We start from the raw sequence: 22,158 nt of genomic DNA on the forward strand, positions 1-22,158 counted from the left end.
GTGCTCTATTTATCCTGTCAAAATTAGGCGAATTCCTTTATTAGCCCCAGCCTGTGATTTTTTTTTAACAGTATGAGTGAGCCTGTCAAGTGAATTTTGAAATTCATTACAGCATTTGCATTTACTCTCAATTCCTTAAAATGTATCACCTCCATCCAAATCATGTCATAAAATGGCATCCAAAAGTCAGCAAATCACGCAGGTAAATATTCAGATTTCAAAATTTGTGAAGCAAATTACAGCTCATGTTCAGTATTCCCCGAGCATTATCCAGAGCCAGTACAATTGGCTCCACTTTTGTCAGTGAGCAGGTGGTGAACAGTTTACTCCATGTCATTCCCCTCTTTCCACGCTTATTTCATTTCCTAATCTTCTTTCGTTCTTTTTTTTTCCTTCTTCTCGTCAGATGAATTCCAAGTTTGGATATAACTCCATCCATGCGTCAAGTGAAAACACATACTGTATAATTTGGAGCTATTTACTTTTAGAAATAAGAGACAGCTCCCCCCAGTGTTTAGAATACAATATAACTCCAAACATACTGTACGTGTGTGTTTTCCGTGTGTGCGTATGTGTTAAGTATTTGTGATGACTTCATATATGTCATATTTTGTCCAGGTGTTCTAACTTTACCACATCTGTTATAAATGCAAGTCCCTGAAATATTTTGCTGAAAGGTTAAATGATGGTTTGTCTTTGTTTTTTTTGTTATGTTTTCTTAGAATACGACATGTAACAAATAGGAGGAAAGAGGAAACAGTGTTGAAAGAACATTGTTTTGATCTGTCTTTTGAGTTTCTGAGACACCGACCATTTCCCCGTCATTCCATTGGCAGTTTTTCTTTTTCTTCCTTTTCAGGCTATGGCAATTTAGGGGTCGGTGGTCTTGGAGGTGGTGGTCTTGGACCTGGAGGATTGGGAGGAGGTGAGTAAATAAAACTTGGAACTCAAGTTTAAAATGATGTTTTGTTGCAAAGTATATTTGAGAGTAATTTGATATCCGCTGGATCCATTCTGTTCCCGGTGATGTATCTGTCTTTTAATATTTCAATATTAAAGTATTATCCTAACTCAGCATTTTGTCCTTTTGTTGAAATAGGTGGTTATGGAGGATATGGTGGCGCTGGGGGGCTCTTCCCTGGAGCTGGACAGAAGGCTGCTAAAAGAGGTACAGCTAATAGCAGGCATAGTTCTGGCTTTAAATGTGCCTGTTTAGCCTATGTAACATGTTTTTCATTGTAATAAATTGGTTGATATCTAAACCTATATTGAAGTGACTTTACCCGTAATGATCCAATTCAGCCATTTGAGGTGAGGAGATTAGGAGGTTAACTCCTGAAGACTGTAAAAAGAAGGTAATTACTAGCTTAGCTTAGCTTAGCTTAGCTTAACACAAACACCTCAAAAGTGAAGGCCAAGCTTCTCCTACTTGGCATAAAAAACATTATATTCTTTTAATATTATTATCAAAAAATTTTAAGCCCATAACTAAATAAAAGTTCAATTGAAACTGTTACCATATTATCATGACAACGCAAGATTAACTGACTTGGACTCTCGACAACAGGAAAACAAGGGTTAGTTTAGTTTAGAATAAACAACGACTGGTGATATTTAGAGAAGTCAGTATTTGTGTATCTTAGCCCTGCGTGAGCATCACACAATCCATAGCTTGACCCACCATATGCTAAACATAATGTTTGGTGATATTGGCTTCACTTAGATTCTTTCTTCTCTGAATTTTCTTTCAGATGAATTCAGATGAATCACTAGCACTCAAGTAGGGATTCATTAAAATGACTAAAATCCCCCCAATTGCCGTCATTGCGTTAAAGCTAATAGCAGCTGTGAATTTATCGGATAACGAACATTTTCCAATCACTTGTTTTGAGCTGTTTAGTAGCGATTATTGTGGCACGCTTTCCCTTCATACTTACAGCAAATGTGCTACCTTTAAATATTTAATATCTCACCACTTGCTGGTGAAAGCGCAAGATAAGAATGGCTTCTCAGTGATGTCAAGAGCTTCTTTATAAAAATCCCAAATTTCCATCCTGTACTTGTATACTCTACATAAAGAATTGGGAATTTTGACCACCCTCGATGAACCAATCAGTCACGGAAATGACCAGCTAAATGTTCAACTTTGTCTTTATGCTTATGATCACACTGGAAATTTGAGTAGAAAGCATTAAGAAGAAAGAACCGTAAATGTACTGATTGTGTGATTGTTTCTTAATACTATAGCACTGATATTCTTCATCCATCCTCTCACAGGTGCTGGAGGCCCTCTGCTACCACTTGGAGGTAAGCTGATTTTTGGCCGCAGCGCCAGTTGAGGAACACTAACACAACGTTATGATTGATGTGTGCGCGGCGCGCCAGACCAGAGCCAAAATGAATGTTTTCGATCAACGTTAACGCAGCGTGAAAAAGAGTGGTTTTGCACACAAATGTTCAATCTTTTATGATGTACCTGTAAATTTTAGACACTTTGAACTTTCTCAGAACCCGGCATCTCCTCAATAGCCGTGCTGTTTTGTTTAAGTTCGGCAGGCTGATTAAACTTGGACTCACTTACGAAGCGCCTACGATTTGGCAAACGGCCCGCTCTTAAGTATTGGTTGGCAGACGCAAAACCTTTGTCCCTCACATCGGTCTATGCTCCTTTAATGACATTCAAAATAAGACTGCACAGATAAAACAAACACTTCTTTGCCAGGAGTTTGCTCAACAGATCTCTCCGGCCGCATATTTACAGGTAGTGCGCAATGTCTGTCCGGCGAAAGAATGGGGGGGGGGGGTGTAAGATTTAAAAATGCAAAAAAAAAAAAAAAGTTTGAACAAATAAATGATTGTGTTTTATCCCCCTGCCAAGACCGCTTACAACTGAAGCTGACAGCTCATTTCCTGCACAAAAGGATAGCCAAATAAATGAGGCATTTGATGAGGCAGTGCAAATGCCATACATACTGGCTGCCTCCCATGATTAGATTACAAGACAGCCATGTTGCTTTTGGTCATGACAGTGATGACAGACTAAAAGGCCCAGATTAGCTGCATTCATTAGCGTTGTCCAGTCTATGGATCTGGCTCCCCAGCAGCCGGGCAAACCTGGCACAAACTTCACACGTCCTTTTGGACGTACTAATGCTACAGCGGCCTTCAGTGGTCAGAGGATGTAACACATCTAAAATAAGTAATCCACACACTTGTGGCTGGCGCTGAGCATCTTGTGGCACACACACACAAAGAAAAATACTTCACAAAGTGCTCAAACAAACTAATGTGTTTTTGATTCCAGTATAATAACATTATCATATTACCATTGTTGTTATCAGTTTTATCGTAATGATATAATGTTATGTTGTCACAGGGGCTGGAGGGGGGCCTGGAGGAGCGGGAACTGGGGCTGCAGTGCCAGCTGGAGGTAACACACACACACACACACAAACATATGCAAACACACACAAGCACACACCGGAGGTACTTTACCTCCCCTGATTTCTATGAACACTGAATGCACCAGATGTGCCAGCATGTTTAAAATTTTAATCGGACCCCCCTTGTGTAACTCACATAACTCCCCCCCCACCCCCTCTTTTTACAGTCCCTGTTATCCCTCAGACGGGTCTTCCAGGAGGCGCCGCAGGTGGCCTAGGTGCAGGAAAGAAAGCTTCCAAATTGCCAGGTTTGTATAGATTACACACTGAAAAGTTAAAATAATAGCGATCATGCTGGCCTGCAATTTTTGCGGGCGCAGTGTTGGCTGCCTCTCATGAGTCAAGCCATTTGTTTAGAAGCAACAAAGCCCTTAACTTTGCACCATGACTGTATTTCTTGTGGCTTTGTCTCACAACTTTCATCATTTCCATTTACATAATCTAATAATAATCTATTCTGATATTTAGCACAGTGGATAGTGCTTTCAACTCACAGCTAGACGGTCCATGACATGGGGGCCCTTCTGCGTGGAGTGGGTCTCCTCCAAGTTTTCCAGTTTCCTCCCGCAGTCCAGTCGTCTCATTGGAGACCCTAAAGTGCCTCTGCGCATTTGAGAGAATTGTTGTTTGTCCGAGCGGCAATCGGACCAGGGTCCGCCCCGCTTCACCCCCAATTTCAGCTTGGTTCCAGTCTGAGGGGCAGGATAAACAACATAGATAATGAATAATCCTTACGGACAGCAAGACTGCACCCAGCACTTTTGCATGACGGATACAAAATTTTAATAATGTTTCTTTGGCTGTGACAGGTGTAGGTGTGCCAGGTCTTTACCAAGGCGGCATTGTACCAGGAACTGGTGCGTCACATTCAATACAGTAACTAGTCTGTCAGTTTTCGATTTTGCAAGCAAATCCCTGCTAACGCGGTCCTCTGGCTTACTCCTTTAGGGTTTGGCGGACGAGGAGTTCTTCCAGGAGTTGCCACCGGTACTGATCTCAGTCAAAAATCAAGTAAGGTTTAAGTCAAAGAAGTCATTTTTTTTGGCACAGATACCATTTTGAAATGGAAATGGATGAAGCTGCAACAAATAGCCGCTTCGTTGTGATACACAACATGCCCGACGTATTTGAAGTTCAGGATCTTTGAGCAAAAGAATTAGCTCAGCTCCTCTGGGTTACATCTGTCCTGTTAAAAACTTTTAATGCATTTGAAGTGTGCCTCTCCAAAAACACAATTTGAAAATGACCAGATTCCATTTAGCCCTGGAAAAAGCCAAAAGCACTCAAGTTGATCTGGGAATATTTAGTTATAATTGATTCAGGCTAATTTAAAGTAGAATGGCTCACCAAGTTTCCTATTATGAAATTAATTCCTGAAGTCCAAAAAATGTGTTTGTTTTTTCCTTCTTCGTGCGACTCTGTGTGTAAAGATGTATCTCCAGTGTTTTATACTGAAAGGCTGATGTCATATTCGTTGATGAAAGTTTTTTCTTTTTTGTTTTTTTTGTCAGAGTTTGCTGAAAATTTGATATAATCTGCGAGTGGGGATTGCAAATTTTCCAGACACTGATGTTGAATATTCAGCTGACACAATAAAAAAATGTAAAATTGCTTTATAGCAAAGGACGGGATATCTTTGCTAATTATGTTATATAAAATGATTTGGTCCGTCCCTCCTAACAGCTATTTGAATATGACACAGTCTTTGTTGTTTTTTTGTCTGTGCACGTCAGTGGATTTGAATTCAATGCAATTACAGTGACGCAGATACAAAAATGTTCCGCATGTCCTGGCCTAGCTTCTTTTTTTTTCAGCATGTTCTGGGTTGTAGAGTAGGCCACTCTGGACTTTTGTCCGTTTATTTGGCGATAGTTTATTGAGTGTATTTTATATTTGTTGTTGTTTATTTCTGTTTTGTCAGTTGTGTCATACAATGAACTTCGGCCATCTTTGTATCTGACTGGCCGATTTGATTTTTCTTTCACAGTTGGGGGAGCAGGACAGGGCGCAGGGGGAACCGGTAGGTATTGTGCTCGATTTCAATCGAATACGTGTACTTTCTCGTCTGTGTCCAGAATCCATGAAAATGTATTTCACTCTACCCAGGAGGCCGTGGGTATGGTGGACAAATGCAGCCAGGAGTGTTTCATGGATACCCACTGAAAACACCCAAAGGTCAAGGTGGGAACAAAGATTTGATCATACACAGAATTTAAAGAAGATTTTTTTTTTGCCATTATCAGTCAACAAATAGCCTTGTGTCCCAACAGTTGACAGGTGTTCTATGTGGCACTAAAGTTCTCACTGATAACTAAATACAAAATATCAACAATCCGATTAAGATATAGAAGACTCGATATTTTTAAAGTTTTATTTTAAAGATGAGTGCTTTATTTTACAAAATAGGCTTATGATGTTTGTTTGATTAACCTCAACAGCAAGTTTTACTTATGGCTTTATTTCCAACACCTGAATATATTGTGTATGAGAGGTAACTATTTATTTTCAAAAAAAGGGGATGACTGGATGAAATGGATGACTAATTTACTTTACAGTTGCGAATCCCACTTCATCTAATGTTCATGAAAGAGTTTTTTCAAAAGCAACTTAGTCATAAATTCTAGCTCAACAAGTGCTTTGGTTACTTTCTGTTTGGATTACAGAGCCAATACACCGCTGAGACTAAACCAATAAAAGTAATTAATGACATCCGCTTGAGGACTGACACAGTCACAGTCTATGATTGAGTACTTTTGGACCGGATTACTGCCTTAGTCACTGCACCGCATTACCACAGACATTCTAACACCAGGCAGCACTCTTTCTTCTTGACTGTTTAGGTTCACGGCAGAACACCGCCTCTACATGTGGGGTTCCCCAGAGATCGATTTTGGGTCCTCTACCATTTAATCTATAATACTCTGTGTGTGTGTGTGTGTGTGTGTGTGTGTGTGTAATGTTTCTGAAAGGGGAAAACAGAACTAAACAAGCAAAACAAATGTGTTACCACCATTATGCTAGTGACAAATAACTCCTATTATGTGTCCCACAATGGGAAAAACAGGGGCTCGGTGGCAGGATTTTTTTTCTAATGCATTAGAAATATGACCAACATCATTTTCTTAGCTCTCACCCTAAATCCCACTCTGATATGATTGAGATGCTGGACTCGGGTTTTAATTTCCACCGCCGCCTCAAAACCTTGAGTCACAGCACTGTCACAGCAAAAACTCGAAAAGCTCACCAATGCCTGGATTTCAGGGCTCTTAGCTCTTGACTATATTTCAGGAATGCTTGTGATACATGAACCCTTAGAGCAACTCTCGCAAGGGATCGCCCCTGTGTTGGTACAAATAAAGTTGCCTGTCATTGAAAATGATTTGCATTGGTTGAGATAATCTCTGTTCTTATTGTCTCATTTATCATTCTGATTATTATTGATAAAATTTGCTTTCAGGCTATGGAGCAAAACCCAGTGGTGGCAAATTTCCCTTCGGTAAACTTTTTTTCTTTTGAAAAATTGGTGTAACCATAGCATTGGTGGAAAGAGATTTGACACATTACAATATTTCAGGTTATGGGGGATTTGGCACAGGTGGAGCTGGACTTCCAGGAGGAATCGGTGGAGGTTCAAAGCCTGGATATCCTGTTGGAACTGGTTTGTGTCTAATTAATATGGGCTAAAAAGATACCAGACACCAGGATATCTCTTGACTTTTTTACTGTCTTTAGGAGTGGGACCTGGGGGCATCTCACCTGCTCAGGCTAAAGCTGCCAAATATGGTGAGCTTTGAGATTAAGTCTTCCTGCAAAAGAAAAAAATATTCTGAAGTTGATAGATATGTATAAGTTGGTGTTCTTTCACACAGGGTTGGGGGGTGCCGGAGGCGTAGGCGGCGGTGGTGTTGGTGGTATCGGAGGCCTTGGCGGCACCGGTGGATTGTTTCCAGGTTCGGTGCCCGCAAATCTAACATCTGGGAAAAGACATATGCACTCCGTTCTTAACAAGTCTGTATAAATGAGTGCAAGTAAAATGCAGTATGCAGCAGTAATTTGTGCGTGTTTAATTGCTGGCAACTTCAATACCAGACTTTTTTGCCTTTTATTTCTTCAATTTTCCAACATCAGCTAACAAACCTCCCTCCTACCAGCTAGATCTTCAAAAACTTCCAAGAGTGTGAACTCTGGTCATTTATTGTTGGAACAATAAAATTATATAAGTGCATAATGATGTAATAAGACACTGTTGATGTTATTAGATGAATGTAATCGTGATCTGGTGGAAAATCAGGAACATGAAATGGCTTTGTCTTTCCGGGACAAAGATAAGACAATGATCATGAGTCTGACTGCAAAAATGTTTCCCCCTCTGAGGTAGAAAACCAGTATATGATGGGCGAGATCACAAATCTGTTTGGCTAAATGAAAAATTAATTTGACAAAACTGCATATTTAAAAAGTCTGATAATTGGTCCAAACAATAAATAAAGCTACAGCCGACATTATCAACCATTGTCACTTTGGTCCAAAGACCTCTTTGGACTTTAACCATTAATGTAATTCCCCCCCCAAACTCACTTCAAATGTATTTTAATCAGTTTAATCAGTCCCGGCTGCTAGTAAAATTGTTTGCTTTTTTCCTTTATAGGAGCAGGAGGACTGGGAGGGGCCGGAGGTCTTGGAGGTGGAGGATACCCCGCCGGTGCTGCTGCAGCTAAAGCCGCTAAATATGGTATTACTATTTATATCTCCCAAATTGTTGCATGGTGTCTCCATGGACTTGTGTTTTACAGCATTCCCAAGGCCCTTTTAACTACCTAGCGAGTACAGGATGATCCTCCAGCAGAAACAACTCCACCGCCGGGGAGCAGCTCCATCTCTCCCAGCACCCCATGTTTGATAATGTTCAAACCAGCTGTCACAACATTGTTACACTCTGCATGATAACTCTGCAGCTGTCATAGAAACTTTGAAAGTGATCTCAGCACAAAAATGACCCGCAGTCTTCAGCTGAATGCATATGATTTACTTTCAGCAATCATTGGACTACAAAAAGAAACCTGCGGGATCTGCGCACAACATGCTGAATGTACTATTTCCCCATCACGTTTACAAGTTCTTTATATTGCAGTATCTCCCTCCATAGCCACCTTTAATGGGGCGAGTGTAGTTGGCATCCAGTAATATCAGCCATGTCTGTCAAATCCTGGTTCTTGGCTTTCTTTGGATGATTAGCAATGGCTCGGCAATCGTTTAAGGCCCAGGTTAGTTTAACTCACGAGGGTGACCATGATTGACAGAGAGTACGATTACGGCAACCTCTCCAGAAATGACCGATTATCCTATAACAAAAATACTGAACCTCTATTGATCTTGATGATGTGATTTTCCAGCCAGTAATTTATGGCTACTTAGCCTGAAAAAAAGTATGCTGCCACACAATACTAGTGTGTGCACAGTACAAAACTATAAAGGCCTTTTGACTGTACTTTGTCAGCAGATTAGTCAAAATGCAACCATCAATCATTCAGTTCCAGTAATAATTAATTGCTCCTGGTCTTCTCAACTTTTTCTGTGATGTGGCTGCTGCCTCTAAACACCTGACGTCTTTGTCTTCCTTTGGGACTCGCCTGGCTCCGTCTTTGGGTTTTTTGTATATTTTCAATCCCCAAGCCATCTTCCCTGGAGTCTCAGCCATGATGTTTTTGAAGATTCAACATTTCCCAAAGGATTTGATAGTCATACTTGACTCATTTGCGTCTTACCTTTTGTCAGCAATAATCATGGGCTGCCGAGACTCCCAAGTTTACCCAAGTTACCCTTAAACCGAAACCATGTTCTCAAGTAAAACCATGCCACAAGCACAATCAGCCACAAGCACAATCAACCTAAAAATATTTATCTAATTGTTTCTTGTAAAAGGACAAGGAGGAGCAGGAGCGCTTGGAGGGGTTGGAGGACTAGGAGGAACAGCAGGTTTTGGTGGTGGAGGATCACCGGCCGCTGCTGCTGCTGCTGCTGCTGCTGCTGCTGCTGCTGCTAAGGCTGCCAAATATGGTAGAATATTGTGAAATATTTGATTGATCTTAGTATTTGGGATGTGATTCATCTGCGATTTTGGGTCAAGGAGTTACCTGTGAATAATTGTTTCCTCCACAGGAGCAGGATTAGGGGGGGTAGGAGGACTTGGAGGAGCTGGAGCACTTGGAGGACCCGGTGGACTGGGAGCTGGCGGATACCCTGCTGCTGCTGCCGCTGCTGCTAAAGCTGCAAAATATGGTAGATTATTTTAACTTTACCATAAATTAGCCAAGATTTGTGTTTTTTTTTTTTTTTTTTTTTTGTTCTGAGGCAACCAAAAAGATCCCTTTGAAGCAGTTGACAAATGTTTGACAACATTTTCAAATATGAGGTAAGTTTTTAAATGGAGGCAAAGTTTAACCTTTAATTTTGTTTTTTATCTCCATGGGAGCAGCAGGACTTGGTGGAGCTGGAGGACTCGGTGGTGGAGGACCCGGAGCTGGGGGACTTGGAACAGGAGGATTTGGACCCGGTGGACTTGGTGCAGGTGGACTGGGAGCTGGGGGACTAGGGGGACCAGGAGGACTGGGAGGTGGAGGATACCCTGCCGCTGCCGCCGCTGCTAAAGCTGCAAAATATGGTATAGTGTTACTGATTAATTTTTTTTTTTGTGTATCTCGGTTTTTGCAATGTCTTATTTTTTGGGAGATGTCCAATGGTGAGATGGCGAAACCCAAGCGATTCGGTAATAGCAAAGAAAAACATCAAGCACTGTATGTTTGAACTCACAATCATAGCTTCAATGAACTGTGTGTAATAACATTTTCATAGGTAAGCCAAGTTAGGTCAAGACCACTGGCATAGCCTTGGTTGCGTAATCTGAACATGAAATGGGAAAAAGCTCATAGGTGTATAAACAGCAGAGAATTTATGATTAGAAAAGCATAATAAATTACTCTGACATAAATATTCTTTCATCTCCCAGCTGTTCGAACCCCCCAGATTTTACCCGCGAATAATTGTTTCCCTTGCAGGAACCAGATTGGGAGGAGTCGGAGGACTCGGAGGAGCCGGAGGACTGGGAGGAGCTGGAGGACTGGGAGGAGCTGGAGGACTGGGAGGTGGAGCTTACCCTGGCGGTGCCGCTGCTGCGAAAGCTGCAAAATATGGTAGATCATTTGTGTATTGACTTATTTTTTCACAGGCAAACCAATTGAAATTGTTCACTGAGGCGCAATCTTATTTTGCATGATGGACAAAATGTCAACTACTCTGCTCAGAGCACTTTGGAAAAATATGTGTTTAAACTGTGCAGGTTTTAAGGATTTAAGGTTTGCTCATCTGGAAAAGGCCAAAAAATACAAAAGTTGCACAATTACTGCAAAACATCGAAGTGCAAGTTTATTCCGTAAGTTGTTTCAATCTCTACAGGAGGGCTGGGAGGAGCCGGACCCGGAGGAATTGGAACTGGAGGACTTGGAGCACTCGGAGGACTCGGGGGAGCAGGTGGACTTGGAGGTGGCGGATACCCTGCTGGTGCTGCTGCTGCTGCTGCTAAAGCTGCTAAATACGGTAGAATGTCGTAGATTATTACCCAGCAAACATCTCCAGCGATACAATGCTCAGAGATTAAAAGTGTACGTGGCTTCGGGGGAATATGAGCACATATCCCTGGAATCCCTTGACAAACTCATGTATGGTTTTACGCCCAAATACATCCTTGACCCTGAGAGGGATGTTTCCTCCACAGGCGCTGGAGGCCTGGGTGGAGCTGGCGTGCTCGGAGGAACAGGAGGACTGGGGCCGGCTGGCGGACTTGGAGGACCAGGAGGTCTGGGAGGCGGCGGATACCCAGCTGCGGCAGCAGCTGCTAAAGCTGCTAAATATGGTATTGTAAAATACTCTCCATATCTGAGAAGTCATGATGCGGTAATGCTTTATAGCTCTCACAGTGTCACCTTTGAAAAACTGAGCCATTTTCCATTGGTTTGATGAAGGTGGTGGCATATTCCAAAAAGGAGAGCTGCCTACGATTCTTAAAAGAATATGCAAATGTTACAGTCCAACTATATTAAAATTCAGGTTTACTTGAATGAAAAATAAAATAGTACTTAGCTTTTATTTCTTATTGCAAATCAACTTTTTCTCAAAAACTCACAAATTTGAGACCTTTAACTGTATTTTTCCCAAATGGAACAGGCGTTCAAGGGGGAGCTGGTGGACTCGGTGGAGCCGGAGGAGCCGGAGGGCTCGGGGGTCTCGGAGGCGCCGGGGGGACCGGGGGATTCGGAGGACCTGGCGGACTGGGAGGAGCGGGAGGACTTGGAGGCGGGGGATACCCGGCTGCAGTCGCCGCTGCCAAAGCTGCTAAGTATGGTACTGGAGATTCATATCTCAGAATGTGTGCCGCGGTTTCGCTGGAGTCGGGGCTTGAGTCCAGAAGGCAATACCCAGTGATGAGAAAGTCGCCAAGGCCAGGAAGGAAGCCTGAGAGTGGCACTAATGAGATAGAAATGTGTTTCATTTTAAGATCTTGGAAAGGACCATTTTTAATACCCGCGCTCACATCATTTACTTTGCCAAAGAGCACTTGGGACCGATGTGACAGACCGTAAATCTGTGGTTGAACCGAGGACACGCGGCTCAGAGTACCTCACCCTTGAGGAATGCAGGCTAACCACGCAGATCCAGGCCACCCCAGAGACCCTCATGATTGTTTTCCTCCATAGGAGCCGGCGGGGCGGGGGGCACTGGAGCGCTTGGTTATGGAGGAGCTGGTTATGGCAGATACCCTGCTTCTGCCGCCGCCGGCAAATCTACCATTTATGGTAACTTAAATGAACTGACGTGATGGTAATATAAAATATATTGCTATTCCATACTGGGTTATTAGAAATGAATATGAGTAATAATATTTTTTTCCGGCGTGTTTTAGGTCCGGGCGGTGCAGGGGTAGCTCCAAACGGTGGTGGAGGTTTAGGCGGAGGAGGCGTCCCATTTCTACCAGGATATGGATGTAAGGATTTGTGGGAAAAACAAGTTTTTTAATATCCCAAAATCTTCCAGATCATTTTTTTGTTTTAATTTCTGTGTGTTGCGTTGCAGCCTTGGCAGCGGGTGCCAAACCTCCTAAATACGGTGGGAGAATAATATTGTTACCAACTACTGACAAATAATTCTTTAAGTTTGGCTTGTGTCATACACCTGTACATCTTACAACATTGAACAGTATCTAAGAAATCTTTCATACATAACTATATTTCTGGTCGTGGCACTTCGTCTAATCCTTTCCAGGGGTCCCAGGAGCCGGCGTAGGAGGGGCAGGGGGAGTCCCTGGAGGAGCAGGACAGGTTCTGCCTGGTGTTGGCAGCTTTGGAGGTGAGCTGTCCAGCTGTCAAAGCGTTTTTAGATAAATGTATTTTTATACTGACAGTGCATGTGTTCCTTCACAAAAGCTTTTTTTCAGTCAAGCTGATTTTTTTCTTTTTTCTTTTTCTTATAGGTTACAATCCGGGTGGTGGAGTCAAACCCCCAAAATATGGTAAGATTATATATTGGTTAGTTTATTTTTTTGACATTTTAGCAACCATCATTAAAATCCTCTTTGAGGTTTGAGGCTGTGCCTGCATAATGCATTTGACATTATGATCAACAAAATCAGCTGTATATAATCGGATATAAGCAGGAAAACATTTATTCACATCCAGGCTTGCATTTCTGGATTGCCTAATTCTTATTAGTTTGAAAAAAAGCCATCTGATAAAAATATGCTACCTGTCAGGTGACCTGCTATTGCTTTGATAAGTGTCAGGAGATGTTAAAAAAGAAATAAAAACTTCTCAACGTCCACCGTGTGTTTCAGGCGGAGCCGGAGCAGGATTAGGAGGAGCCGCAACAGGACTGGGAGGAGCTGGAACAGGATTAGGAGGAGCCGCAACAGGACTGGGAGGAGCCGGAACAGGATTAGGAGGAGCCGGAACAGGACTGGGAGGAGTGGGACTGCCGAGTCAAGGAGTAGCCGGCGTGGGAGCCGGTGGATACCCTGCTGGTGCAAAACCTGCTAAATTCGGTAATTGACACTCCTGTATACACACATGACACAAACCGATTTTGATTTTGTTCTTCAGACATCACAGGGTGACTTAAACATTTATTTTAAAAGGTTTTGAAGTCATTGCTGTATCTTCTGTATCAGCCAATAGGATTGCAATAAGATTACATAAGTCAGACTATGGATCCCACAATAAGGAAATTCAATTGTCACAGCAGCATTTCATTGTAGAAAATTGCTGACATGTTAATAATAGAAAGAATATGCAACTAAGGGTGCAAATAAACAAAGACTATGCACAATATATACAGTAGACTACAAAATATTAAAAATATGAAATTAAATGCCTTGTGCAGGGAATGGCCATAGATGACGTGGATAAAAAAAATAAATGACATGATGATAAGTAAGGTGTCTTGGAGAATGTATAAATGAGAATTAAATCAAAACACAAATTTTGCACAGATAACAGTGGTAAGTATAGACAGAGGTAGTATGATAGTACAAAAAATGGTTTTATGTACACACACACACATATATATATATATATATATATATATATATATAGTTATATAGTTTTTTGAATCTTTTTATTACACATTCAATCAAGCATATTAATATTAGCAGCAGTGGCACCTTTTCTAACCAGAGTACACAACGCGTTCTCACTCCCAAGCTTGTGTCACATACTAACGGGTCAGGTATCCCGTCCCCGTCTTTTTTTTTGACAAACCTGACAAACCATCTATTTTTGGGTTCAGTGTCAGTGGAAGAGCGCGATTTCTTATTTAGAGTACAAAAACGTGGATAATATAGACTCTGCTTTTATTTAGATTAGGTTTAAATATAGATACAGATGTTGATGTAGTCGTGACACTCCAGGTTGATCGAAAGAATGACAAGAAAGTGTGATTTAATGCGACGATATGTAACTCTAAGGGAACCTTGACAAGTCATCAGGCTGTTGATGCTTTTGGAGTGAGACTGTGTTTGAGGACAAGAGATCTTTAAAGATCTTTAAAGTCTGGTTAAAAAACACAAAGTTTAGGAACCTGTTACTCCAGCAAAAGTAAATTCATCTCTGTTGTCTCTTCATGAATGCCTGAGGTCAGTGTCAGGAAACGTTTAGCTATAACGATATAACAGAGTAATCACTATCAGCCTGTTGGAAATTCTCAAAGTGTCGCATTATAAGGTAAGACGTGTCGGCCGGTTTTGACCCGATATGTAACCCCTCAGCAGGCGTCACAGGAACAGGGCTCGCTCTGCCAGGAGCTACACCAGGTTCGGTCATCAGTGGTCTTCCAGATGGCGCTCCTGTTTCGGTTCCAGATGGCACAGGTGTTCCTATCGCTGGAAAACCAGGTAAAGATAACGGCATCAACATTTTCTGATATGAGCCCTTTTATATAACTTTATACAATTCCCAAGGGTCTTTTTATTGCTTTTACAGAAAAGGATGTAGGTCCCGATGGAACTCCCGGTCCAGGTAAAGTGATAGGCCACCATTCAGCATATTCTGTTAGTACGTCCGGCCCAAAATTATGATACTGTATGTATCTGTATTGCACGAACAATAATCGACCCTGGATCATCCCCCAATCTAATAAACATTTTCTTGACCGTTGCCACGACAAGACGATTTCAACAAGAATTCACCTTGACCTGGATGACTGAGAACCTCCATAGACATATACAGGATATTTGAATATAAACTTAAATTGTACAGGACCTTCTATGCAGCAGCTGAACTCAACCTTGGGTTGAGAGCGCCGGCGCAGTAACCATCCCACCCAAAAAAGAACCATGACTGTAATGCTAATGCTATCAGCTATTGACCCCCTTGAGCTTTAAGCGTCCCGGCTTCGTGCAGCGTCAAGATCCACCTCACAGCTTCTGCCTGTTCTAGTCCCCCCCTTCCCCGCCCTTCCTCTGCCCCCTTTAAGTCGACGGCGAATGAAAAATGGAACCTGTTGTCTTTCTAGCAGGTCCCACAAGTACAGCCGCAACTGGCAAGGACCCAGAGGTCCCGCAGCCCAGTAAGACTTACTGCTTGCATGAGAGATCCGTGCTATTGAATATACATCTCACAGGGAATTTATATGTATTTTCTGCTCTGATAAACTTGACATAAACATAATTGTGTATCAGCGTTTTCTTCAAATTGAGATTATGCATTTAGCAGCTAGAGTTAAATTCTAGTTAGACTCATGCTTCCTCTTGACTACTTTTACTTCCTGACACAGAGAAGCATCAGTCTTCTTTTAGGGACTGCAATTACACGGTCGATTCAGTTGTTTCCGTCAGCGTTTTTTCTCTGTCGGATCATTTACTCACTCCAGCAGTGCTTCTCCTTAAATCCTCTGCCGCCACTACCTTTTTTCATTATGTCACTTCCGGCCACAGTTTGTCTTTCCTCAATAGTACGTCTCCTGCACACTCCTTTCCTTTTTACTAACCGCTCATTCTGCTTGGCAAGTTTCTCTCAAGGTGAACCATGAATGTCATTTTCTGATAAAAAAAAATCTATATTGTATCTCACTTAACCCTGGAATGTAACACATGATTGCTCTTGTTTGAAGTTTTGACGGTGATGATGTTGTCTGCCCACCTTTTTCCTTAATTACTGTTCCTCTCCACAGTTCTACAGCAGGGATTTTTTTTTGGTTTGTTTGAATTTGCATAAAATAATTTTGGAGAGCGTGCAAAAAAACTGAACTTTTAAGTGTGGTAGAACATATAGTCTTGTAATAAAAAAAAGAATTAATGGCAGTTAATTTGAAGTGAAGCCCCTGCTCTAGAATAACTTTACATTCTTCTATGTTGTGATATATGTACGGTTCGAAAGGTGAGCCTCTTTTCTCGGTAGCAAAATCAATGATATTTATTCATTTTGTTATCCAACCAAACAGAAGTGACATGACTGTATAATATAACAATTAGTTTGACTCTTTTTTCTTTTTTTTTTCCTTGCCCACTTGTGGTGGATGTGATTAAAAAAAATAGGCGGTAGGTCATACTTTATCACATTATAACCAATGTTTATTTCCAGTATCCTGGACCTTAAAAGGCCTTAATTTGCATTTTTATTTTTTCCACAGTTGCCGGTGGAATTGTACTTCCTAGTGGTAAGTACTATCAGATGAATTTCAGTCCACCTAAAAGTACTTCATGTGTAATATAAAAGTGCCTGATGATACTTTTCCTTTGTTTCACAGCAGGGACGAGCGTTGGTAAATAAATTCAACTTTCCCTTAATTGCATAAATAAAAGTCTGGCATAAACACGAGATGTCTGATAGGAGACGCTGAATGTCACATTTCAATGTCACAGGTGGAGTCGGTGTTCCGGCGTCCCCTGGTGGTAAGAAGTTTCTTAATGCGGCGCTGCATTATTTCCAAATGTTCTTGGATTTTAAACTCACTGAGTGTTGTGTGCTTTCTAACCCTCTCCTGACAGTTTACCGTGTATTAGATAGAAATAAATTATGTAATTTATTGTTTTTGTCTTTTTGTTTTAGTTGGTTCCGTAGGTCAACCCGGTGAGTGCAAACCGTCTCAGTTTTCTGTGCTCTTTCTGATTCCTCATTTTAAAGCACAACTACATGACACTAAAAGAAAATTAATGCTTCACCCTCACCATTTCGACTCTGACAGGGAGTTTGCATGCTCTCCCACCCGTGTCTTCATATGTTTTTCCCCGGTTTCTCCGGTTTCCTCACAGAGTCCAAAAGGTTCACCATAGACCCTAAATTGCCTAGAGGTATGAATGAGTGAGTGAGTGAGTGAGTGAGTGATATGCGTCACTATGTCTCGATATGTGGCCCTTTGATCGACCGGTCAAGGGTGAACGCTCGCCCGATGATAGTTGGGACATGTTCCGGCCACCCTGAGCGCCAGGAAAACTATAGATAACAGTGAGTGAATGAATAAATGAAAACGAGAGAGGTGACTGATACAGAAGGATGGTTACCGCAGCAGTGCGTCTTCGTCGCACATGTGGCCAACATCTGGGCTCCAACTGAACCGCGATCGCCGAACGTGTCCCTAATTACGCCTAAATGTGCCGACTGTCTTGTTGCTTAAAACACGTAAAGAATAATGATCACGCGGCGAAATCACGCCTCATTGACCATCTCAGTATTTATCTAATCATATGCGTTTTATAGGTCAGTGAGCGAACACTCGGATCCCAACAATTACTCAGAGTTAAACTGAAGCATGTGCTAAAAACCAATTATATGGTAGAAGGTCATTTATTTGAGATGTTTCATGTGGATTGGAGGCACAAGTAGATGTATAAAAAAGGGACTTTCAGGATAGATCCTAATTTATTCATTAAAAAGAAGAGGCAGGCAAAACCAGGCAAAACTCATCAGGGAAATCCCGGGCCTGCATCAAGAAGCGGGTTCACCCGGCTAAATTAAAATATTGACCAGCCTAGTTAGTTGAATGCAAACCCATTAGCTGGATTTAAACCAAATTAGTGAAGCAAATGCAAAGTCAAGATAAGAGTGTGTGCATTCGCAGTCAGCACACACCATCTTTGCTGCAGGCTCCTGTGACGAAATACATGCAAAATACACTCAAGTTATATTTCTTTGTCTAAAGCTGGAATACGGTGAAAATCTGGGTTGAATTCATATAACAGATGCAGGAAAATCACATTTGCATCAGAGGGTACCCTTGGCATCTCTGACTGTGGAAGTAATTCGATTAATAAATGGAATTATTATTAAATCTGTATTTCATGACAAACATGCATCTCGTGAAAACATCATTCAGCCCAGTGGATACATTTACATCCAGAAATTAAAGTCGACAAATGACGGGCTTTACTGCTTCAATCAGCGTCCGCATTAGGCTTAAAGTGATCCGACACAGATGAGTTATCCCCTCACTTATATTCAAGGAACACGCACACACACACACACACACACACACACACACACACACACACACACACACACACACACACACACACACTTACACCCTCTCCTCTCTCCACACTGACTTCCCACTATGGTCCATTGAGAACTCACTGATCAATGAGAGGGGTTATGTTATCTTTACCTGCACCAGAGCAGTTTAGGCCCCCCGTTACCATGGCGATATATCCCACCAAAACCGTTTTGAGGAAATGACAATTCTCTGGAACGACCCCCCGCCTCTATGATACGGATCCCTGTTGTAGAGGGAAGAGAAAGCAGGTCAGGAGGAATGGAAATCCTGAAAATCTCTTGAGTTCAGACTTGTGTGTCCATTGTTTTGTCTTTCCTCTCCATCCCCTCCATACAATTTAGCTATTTGGTTAAGAAAATCGATTTTGTTGGTGTTTTATTTTGGTGTTGGTCCGCTGCCTCGCCAGTATCAGGCACCTGCACCTGCCCCGGGGTGTGATCTGCAGCTTATGTTGCTTTCCTCTCTCCTTTAGTTGCAACAGGGGTCCAGCAGCCTGGAGGTAGGCCCATTTTTATACTTCTGTTTTGGAAACTGGGATTCTTTTTTTTTCTCTTTTTTTTTTTAGACCCATGACTCTGTGGGATACACTGCAAACTTTAACCACATGATGGAGACAGAGACAAACGTAGCATCTTTCCTGTAGCTATATCTTTGACTCTCCTGATCCAAATTGCTGCCTGTTTTCAGGTGTTGGTGTTGGTGCCGTGGGCAAACCCCCCAAACCAATTTTACCAGGTACAGAAAACCCCTAACATTCCTTCTGAGATATAAAACAAAATTCTGTATTTTTATGGAGGAAAGGTCCTGACACATGAAATGTATAAATATGTTGGGCCATTGTGGTGATAGCGTTTTTACCAAAAACAAAATGGAAAAAATTATGCGCTGCCAAATGGAAACCTTTTTTTAAAGTCCTTCGCTATGAAGGGCGATCCTCATCAATAACAATTCAAAGTTCGGGTTTTCTATCCAACAGGTGCTGGAACAGGCTTTGGGCCAGGCGGATATCCTTATGCTGGCGGACCCTATGGAGGCAAGCTCCTTTCACCTACACCTAACTATCAGCTTTTTTTTTTTTTTTGCATATTAAGGTAACTGTTACCGTCACCGCTTCTCTTCTGTAGTCCCCTATGGTGCTGGTACTGGGGTCGGAACTGGAGCCGCAACGTTGCCCGGAGCCAAGCCGCTGAAACCTCCAGGTGAGTTTGCCTTCAGTCTTGATACAGGGCGAAATGAACCGAAATGGCCTCTAAGGGTACTCTTGTTTTAATGCATCTTTTTTGACCGAGATAGAGCTCATTCCGAGAAACATAACTTGTCTCCGATACAATAACTTCTTGTTTTTTTAATCTCTTGTACTTTATGTGGTCTGTGAACACAGTTGGTTGTGTCCTGTCCTGTTACAGCTGTAGGAGGAGCAGGAGCTGGAGGAGGAATTCCACTGACTGCAGGAGGAGGTTATCCAGGTCAGAGCGCTCCCGTTTACCTTTTTCACAACTTGGGATTTTATGTAACATTTTATTCACACTAAGTTCCCTTCACACAACACATAAGAAGCATATGTTAAATTCCTCTCCTAAGAAAAAAATGCTGAATGTTGATAAAGTCTGCTTGATGTATGTATTTCCACTCTGGAGCAAAAGACCAGACCAGACCAGACATTGATGCTAGTTTTTCTCAGTCCATTTCAACATTGGAATGGGCTGCTATATCGGGCGAAGTCGTCACCCAACTTGAAATCAAAGAAAAAAAGAAAAAAAAACAATAAACAAAACAGCCCTGTTGTGCCCAGTGCTCAAAGTGACAGTTGGCCAGGAGATGCCGGCGTATTGCATTTCCTGTGCAGGAAATGATCCTACATGCTGATAAGATCCCTTATGGCAGTTTAGCATCAGACACCAGGAATCTACTGGACACTTTGGCCAACCAAACTCGGCGGCGGTTTTCAGAAGAACGGCTTTTTCTACACCCATTCCAAGCCATGCTGCACGTTGTTCCTCAAAATAAAAACTATGTTCTATGACGTGGGCTGAGAAAGGGTCTGCGAATACGAAAGTCCCAATTCCTTGCAAATGAAAGTTGCAAAGTACAGTTTTGACAATGGCAATAACATGGCTTTTGTGCATACAATGAATTTATAAGCAAACTGCAAATGTACTTCAGTATGTCGTACATCCCTCTAACATATTTTGTTCACAACAAACAAATAGCTGTTTTTGTGCCATAGTTACAACATTTAGTGACCATTTTGTGATCTTTTATTCCTGTTATTTATATTTGTCTATGTCTTTTTTTTCCGGCAGCGGGTGGGTTGGCGTATCCGGGTGCTGGGGGCCTCGGAGGGACTGGCGGTGCGGCTAAAGCCCCCAAACCAGGTAGGCTTGATAACAAATACTGGAGCGCAGAATCATGATGAAAACATGTGGGAGCGATGTCACATTTAATCGTAATATTTAGCGTGAGCTGTTACTTTTTACAACAGCCCAGAGGGCACGGCCTCCATCTTTAGGCACGAGGAGGTTAAAGTCAAGATCTTAGAAAGAACTGCAGCCGCTCAGTTTGCAGTATTAGAATCTCTTATTCCATCCTGCAATGTTATTGGAGGAAAAAAATCACTTCACAAAAGGAATAGTAAAATAATGACCTATTTGCTTCCCTCATAGCAAATAGCTGGATAAAGTTTATTTGGCTTCAAAACATTCCTGGATTTTTACGGGGAATGGAGGCTGCTCAGTTTATCTTCCCATCCTCTTTGTTTGAAGCCCAGTTTAAAAAACCCATGGAACAAAAAGGCTGTGATTCAGTTCTTTATTAAAGTTGACGTTAAAAGAGTATTATAGAGGTTTCTACTTTGCGACGCAAAAGACTTTTCCCGTTTATCTTGTACAGCCTGTACTCGACAAGATGGCAGCATGGTGGTGGATTGTTTAGGCCCCTAATTCGAGTCCGACGTGGGGGGGCTGGCGTTCTACATGGAGTTTGTATGTTCTCAACGTGTCCGCGTTCCTCAGGGTTCTCCGGTTTCACCCCCGCTGTCCAAAAACACAGAGGCGTATCATTGGAAACCCTTAATTTCCCAGATGTGCGAATGAAAGAGGGAATAGTTGTGCGGGGTGTGAATCAGAAGGTTAATCTCTTTTGACCTGTGGATGAGAGTCAACGGTCGCATGTCTCTGTATAAGGTTTGAATGAGGGGGTGACCTTTTTTTGCCTCTATGACATGTGAATGAATGGGTGAATGGCTGCATTTCTCTATACCAGGTATAAATGACAGGGTGAATGGCTGATTGCCCAGTGACAGGCGAGTCAGACTCCTGCCACCCCGACAACCTGCGTGCAAAAAAAGCGGCATAAATGATCAGTGAATGAATGAATATTCTTTTTAAGTTCTGATTGACTAAAGTTCCCTCTTATTAGTAGCGAAAGAAATCGCTAAAATACTCATCTAGTCATTTATCCCCTTTGAGTGAGACTGTGATAGGGACTTTCATTTGTTGTGCACGTCAGTGGTTTGGGGTTTGGCAGTTTGGACATGTCAGCGACGCTGTTCCCTCTGGTGTAAGCTGTGCACGCCATCAAAGTCCGATTGAAGATAACACTCTGTCCCCGGAGGGCCCTGCCTTAAAAATAGCACATTTGTACCGGAGGAAGTTTGGGTTGTTCCCGTTTTTATCTGAACCAC

At 42.1% G+C, this 22,158-nt stretch overlaps 1 protein-coding gene across 8 annotated transcripts in view; it reads left to right on the plus strand.

Annotated features, from left to right (window-relative positions):
- Positions 1-22,158, plus strand: part of elna (elastin a) — a 58,781-nt gene that overhangs the window by 31,358 nt on the left and 5,265 nt on the right. For 2 of the 8 annotated variants that reach the window (XM_086143134.1, XM_086143148.1), the window contains exons 6-45: positions 860-925; positions 1,100-1,168; positions 2,278-2,307; positions 3,377-3,430; positions 3,611-3,691; positions 4,253-4,300; positions 4,392-4,454; positions 5,431-5,463; positions 5,550-5,624; positions 6,901-6,939; positions 7,018-7,101; positions 7,176-7,226; positions 7,313-7,393; positions 8,092-8,175; positions 9,366-9,500; positions 9,603-9,722; positions 9,919-10,104; positions 10,499-10,633; positions 10,896-11,036; positions 11,215-11,352; positions 11,664-11,840; positions 12,194-12,292; positions 12,400-12,480; positions 12,570-12,602; positions 12,759-12,842; positions 12,967-13,005; positions 13,327-13,533; positions 14,755-14,880; positions 14,969-15,004; positions 15,501-15,554; positions 16,617-16,643; positions 16,734-16,748; positions 16,849-16,878; positions 17,036-17,056; positions 18,949-18,975; positions 19,164-19,211; positions 19,453-19,509; positions 19,601-19,675; positions 19,883-19,942; positions 20,780-20,851. In XM_086143134.1, coding sequence (XP_085999260.1) covers positions 860-925; positions 1,100-1,168; positions 2,278-2,307; positions 3,377-3,430; positions 3,611-3,691; positions 4,253-4,300; positions 4,392-4,454; positions 5,431-5,463; positions 5,550-5,624; positions 6,901-6,939; positions 7,018-7,101; positions 7,176-7,226; positions 7,313-7,393; positions 8,092-8,175; positions 9,366-9,500; positions 9,603-9,722; positions 9,919-10,104; positions 10,499-10,633; positions 10,896-11,036; positions 11,215-11,352; positions 11,664-11,840; positions 12,194-12,292; positions 12,400-12,480; positions 12,570-12,602; positions 12,759-12,842; positions 12,967-13,005; positions 13,327-13,533; positions 14,755-14,880; positions 14,969-15,004; positions 15,501-15,554; positions 16,617-16,643; positions 16,734-16,748; positions 16,849-16,878; positions 17,036-17,056; positions 18,949-18,975; positions 19,164-19,211; positions 19,453-19,509; positions 19,601-19,675; positions 19,883-19,942; positions 20,780-20,851 — 3,081 coding nt within the window. The remainder of the gene's footprint in view (positions 1-859; positions 926-1,099; positions 1,169-2,277; positions 2,308-3,376; positions 3,431-3,610; positions 3,692-4,252; positions 4,301-4,391; positions 4,455-5,430; positions 5,464-5,549; positions 5,625-6,900; positions 6,940-7,017; positions 7,102-7,175; positions 7,227-7,312; positions 7,394-8,091; positions 8,176-9,365; positions 9,501-9,602; positions 9,723-9,918; positions 10,105-10,498; positions 10,634-10,895; positions 11,037-11,214; positions 11,353-11,663; positions 11,841-12,193; positions 12,293-12,399; positions 12,481-12,569; positions 12,603-12,758; positions 12,843-12,966; positions 13,006-13,326; positions 13,534-14,754; positions 14,881-14,968; positions 15,005-15,500; positions 15,555-16,616; positions 16,644-16,733; positions 16,749-16,848; positions 16,879-17,035; positions 17,057-18,948; positions 18,976-19,163; positions 19,212-19,452; positions 19,510-19,600; positions 19,676-19,882; positions 19,943-20,779; positions 20,852-22,158) is intronic. The other 6 variants (XM_086143166.1, XM_086143140.1, XM_086143157.1 and 3 more) reach the window with 6 other exon arrangements.

Source organism: Fistularia commersonii, chromosome 3 (assembly GCF_037954325.1).
Source record: "Fistularia commersonii isolate RoL2024-O1a breed Wild chromosome 3, RoL_Fcom_v1.0, whole genome shotgun sequence".
NCBI lineage: Eukaryota > Metazoa > Chordata > Actinopteri > Syngnathiformes > Fistulariidae > Fistularia > Fistularia commersonii.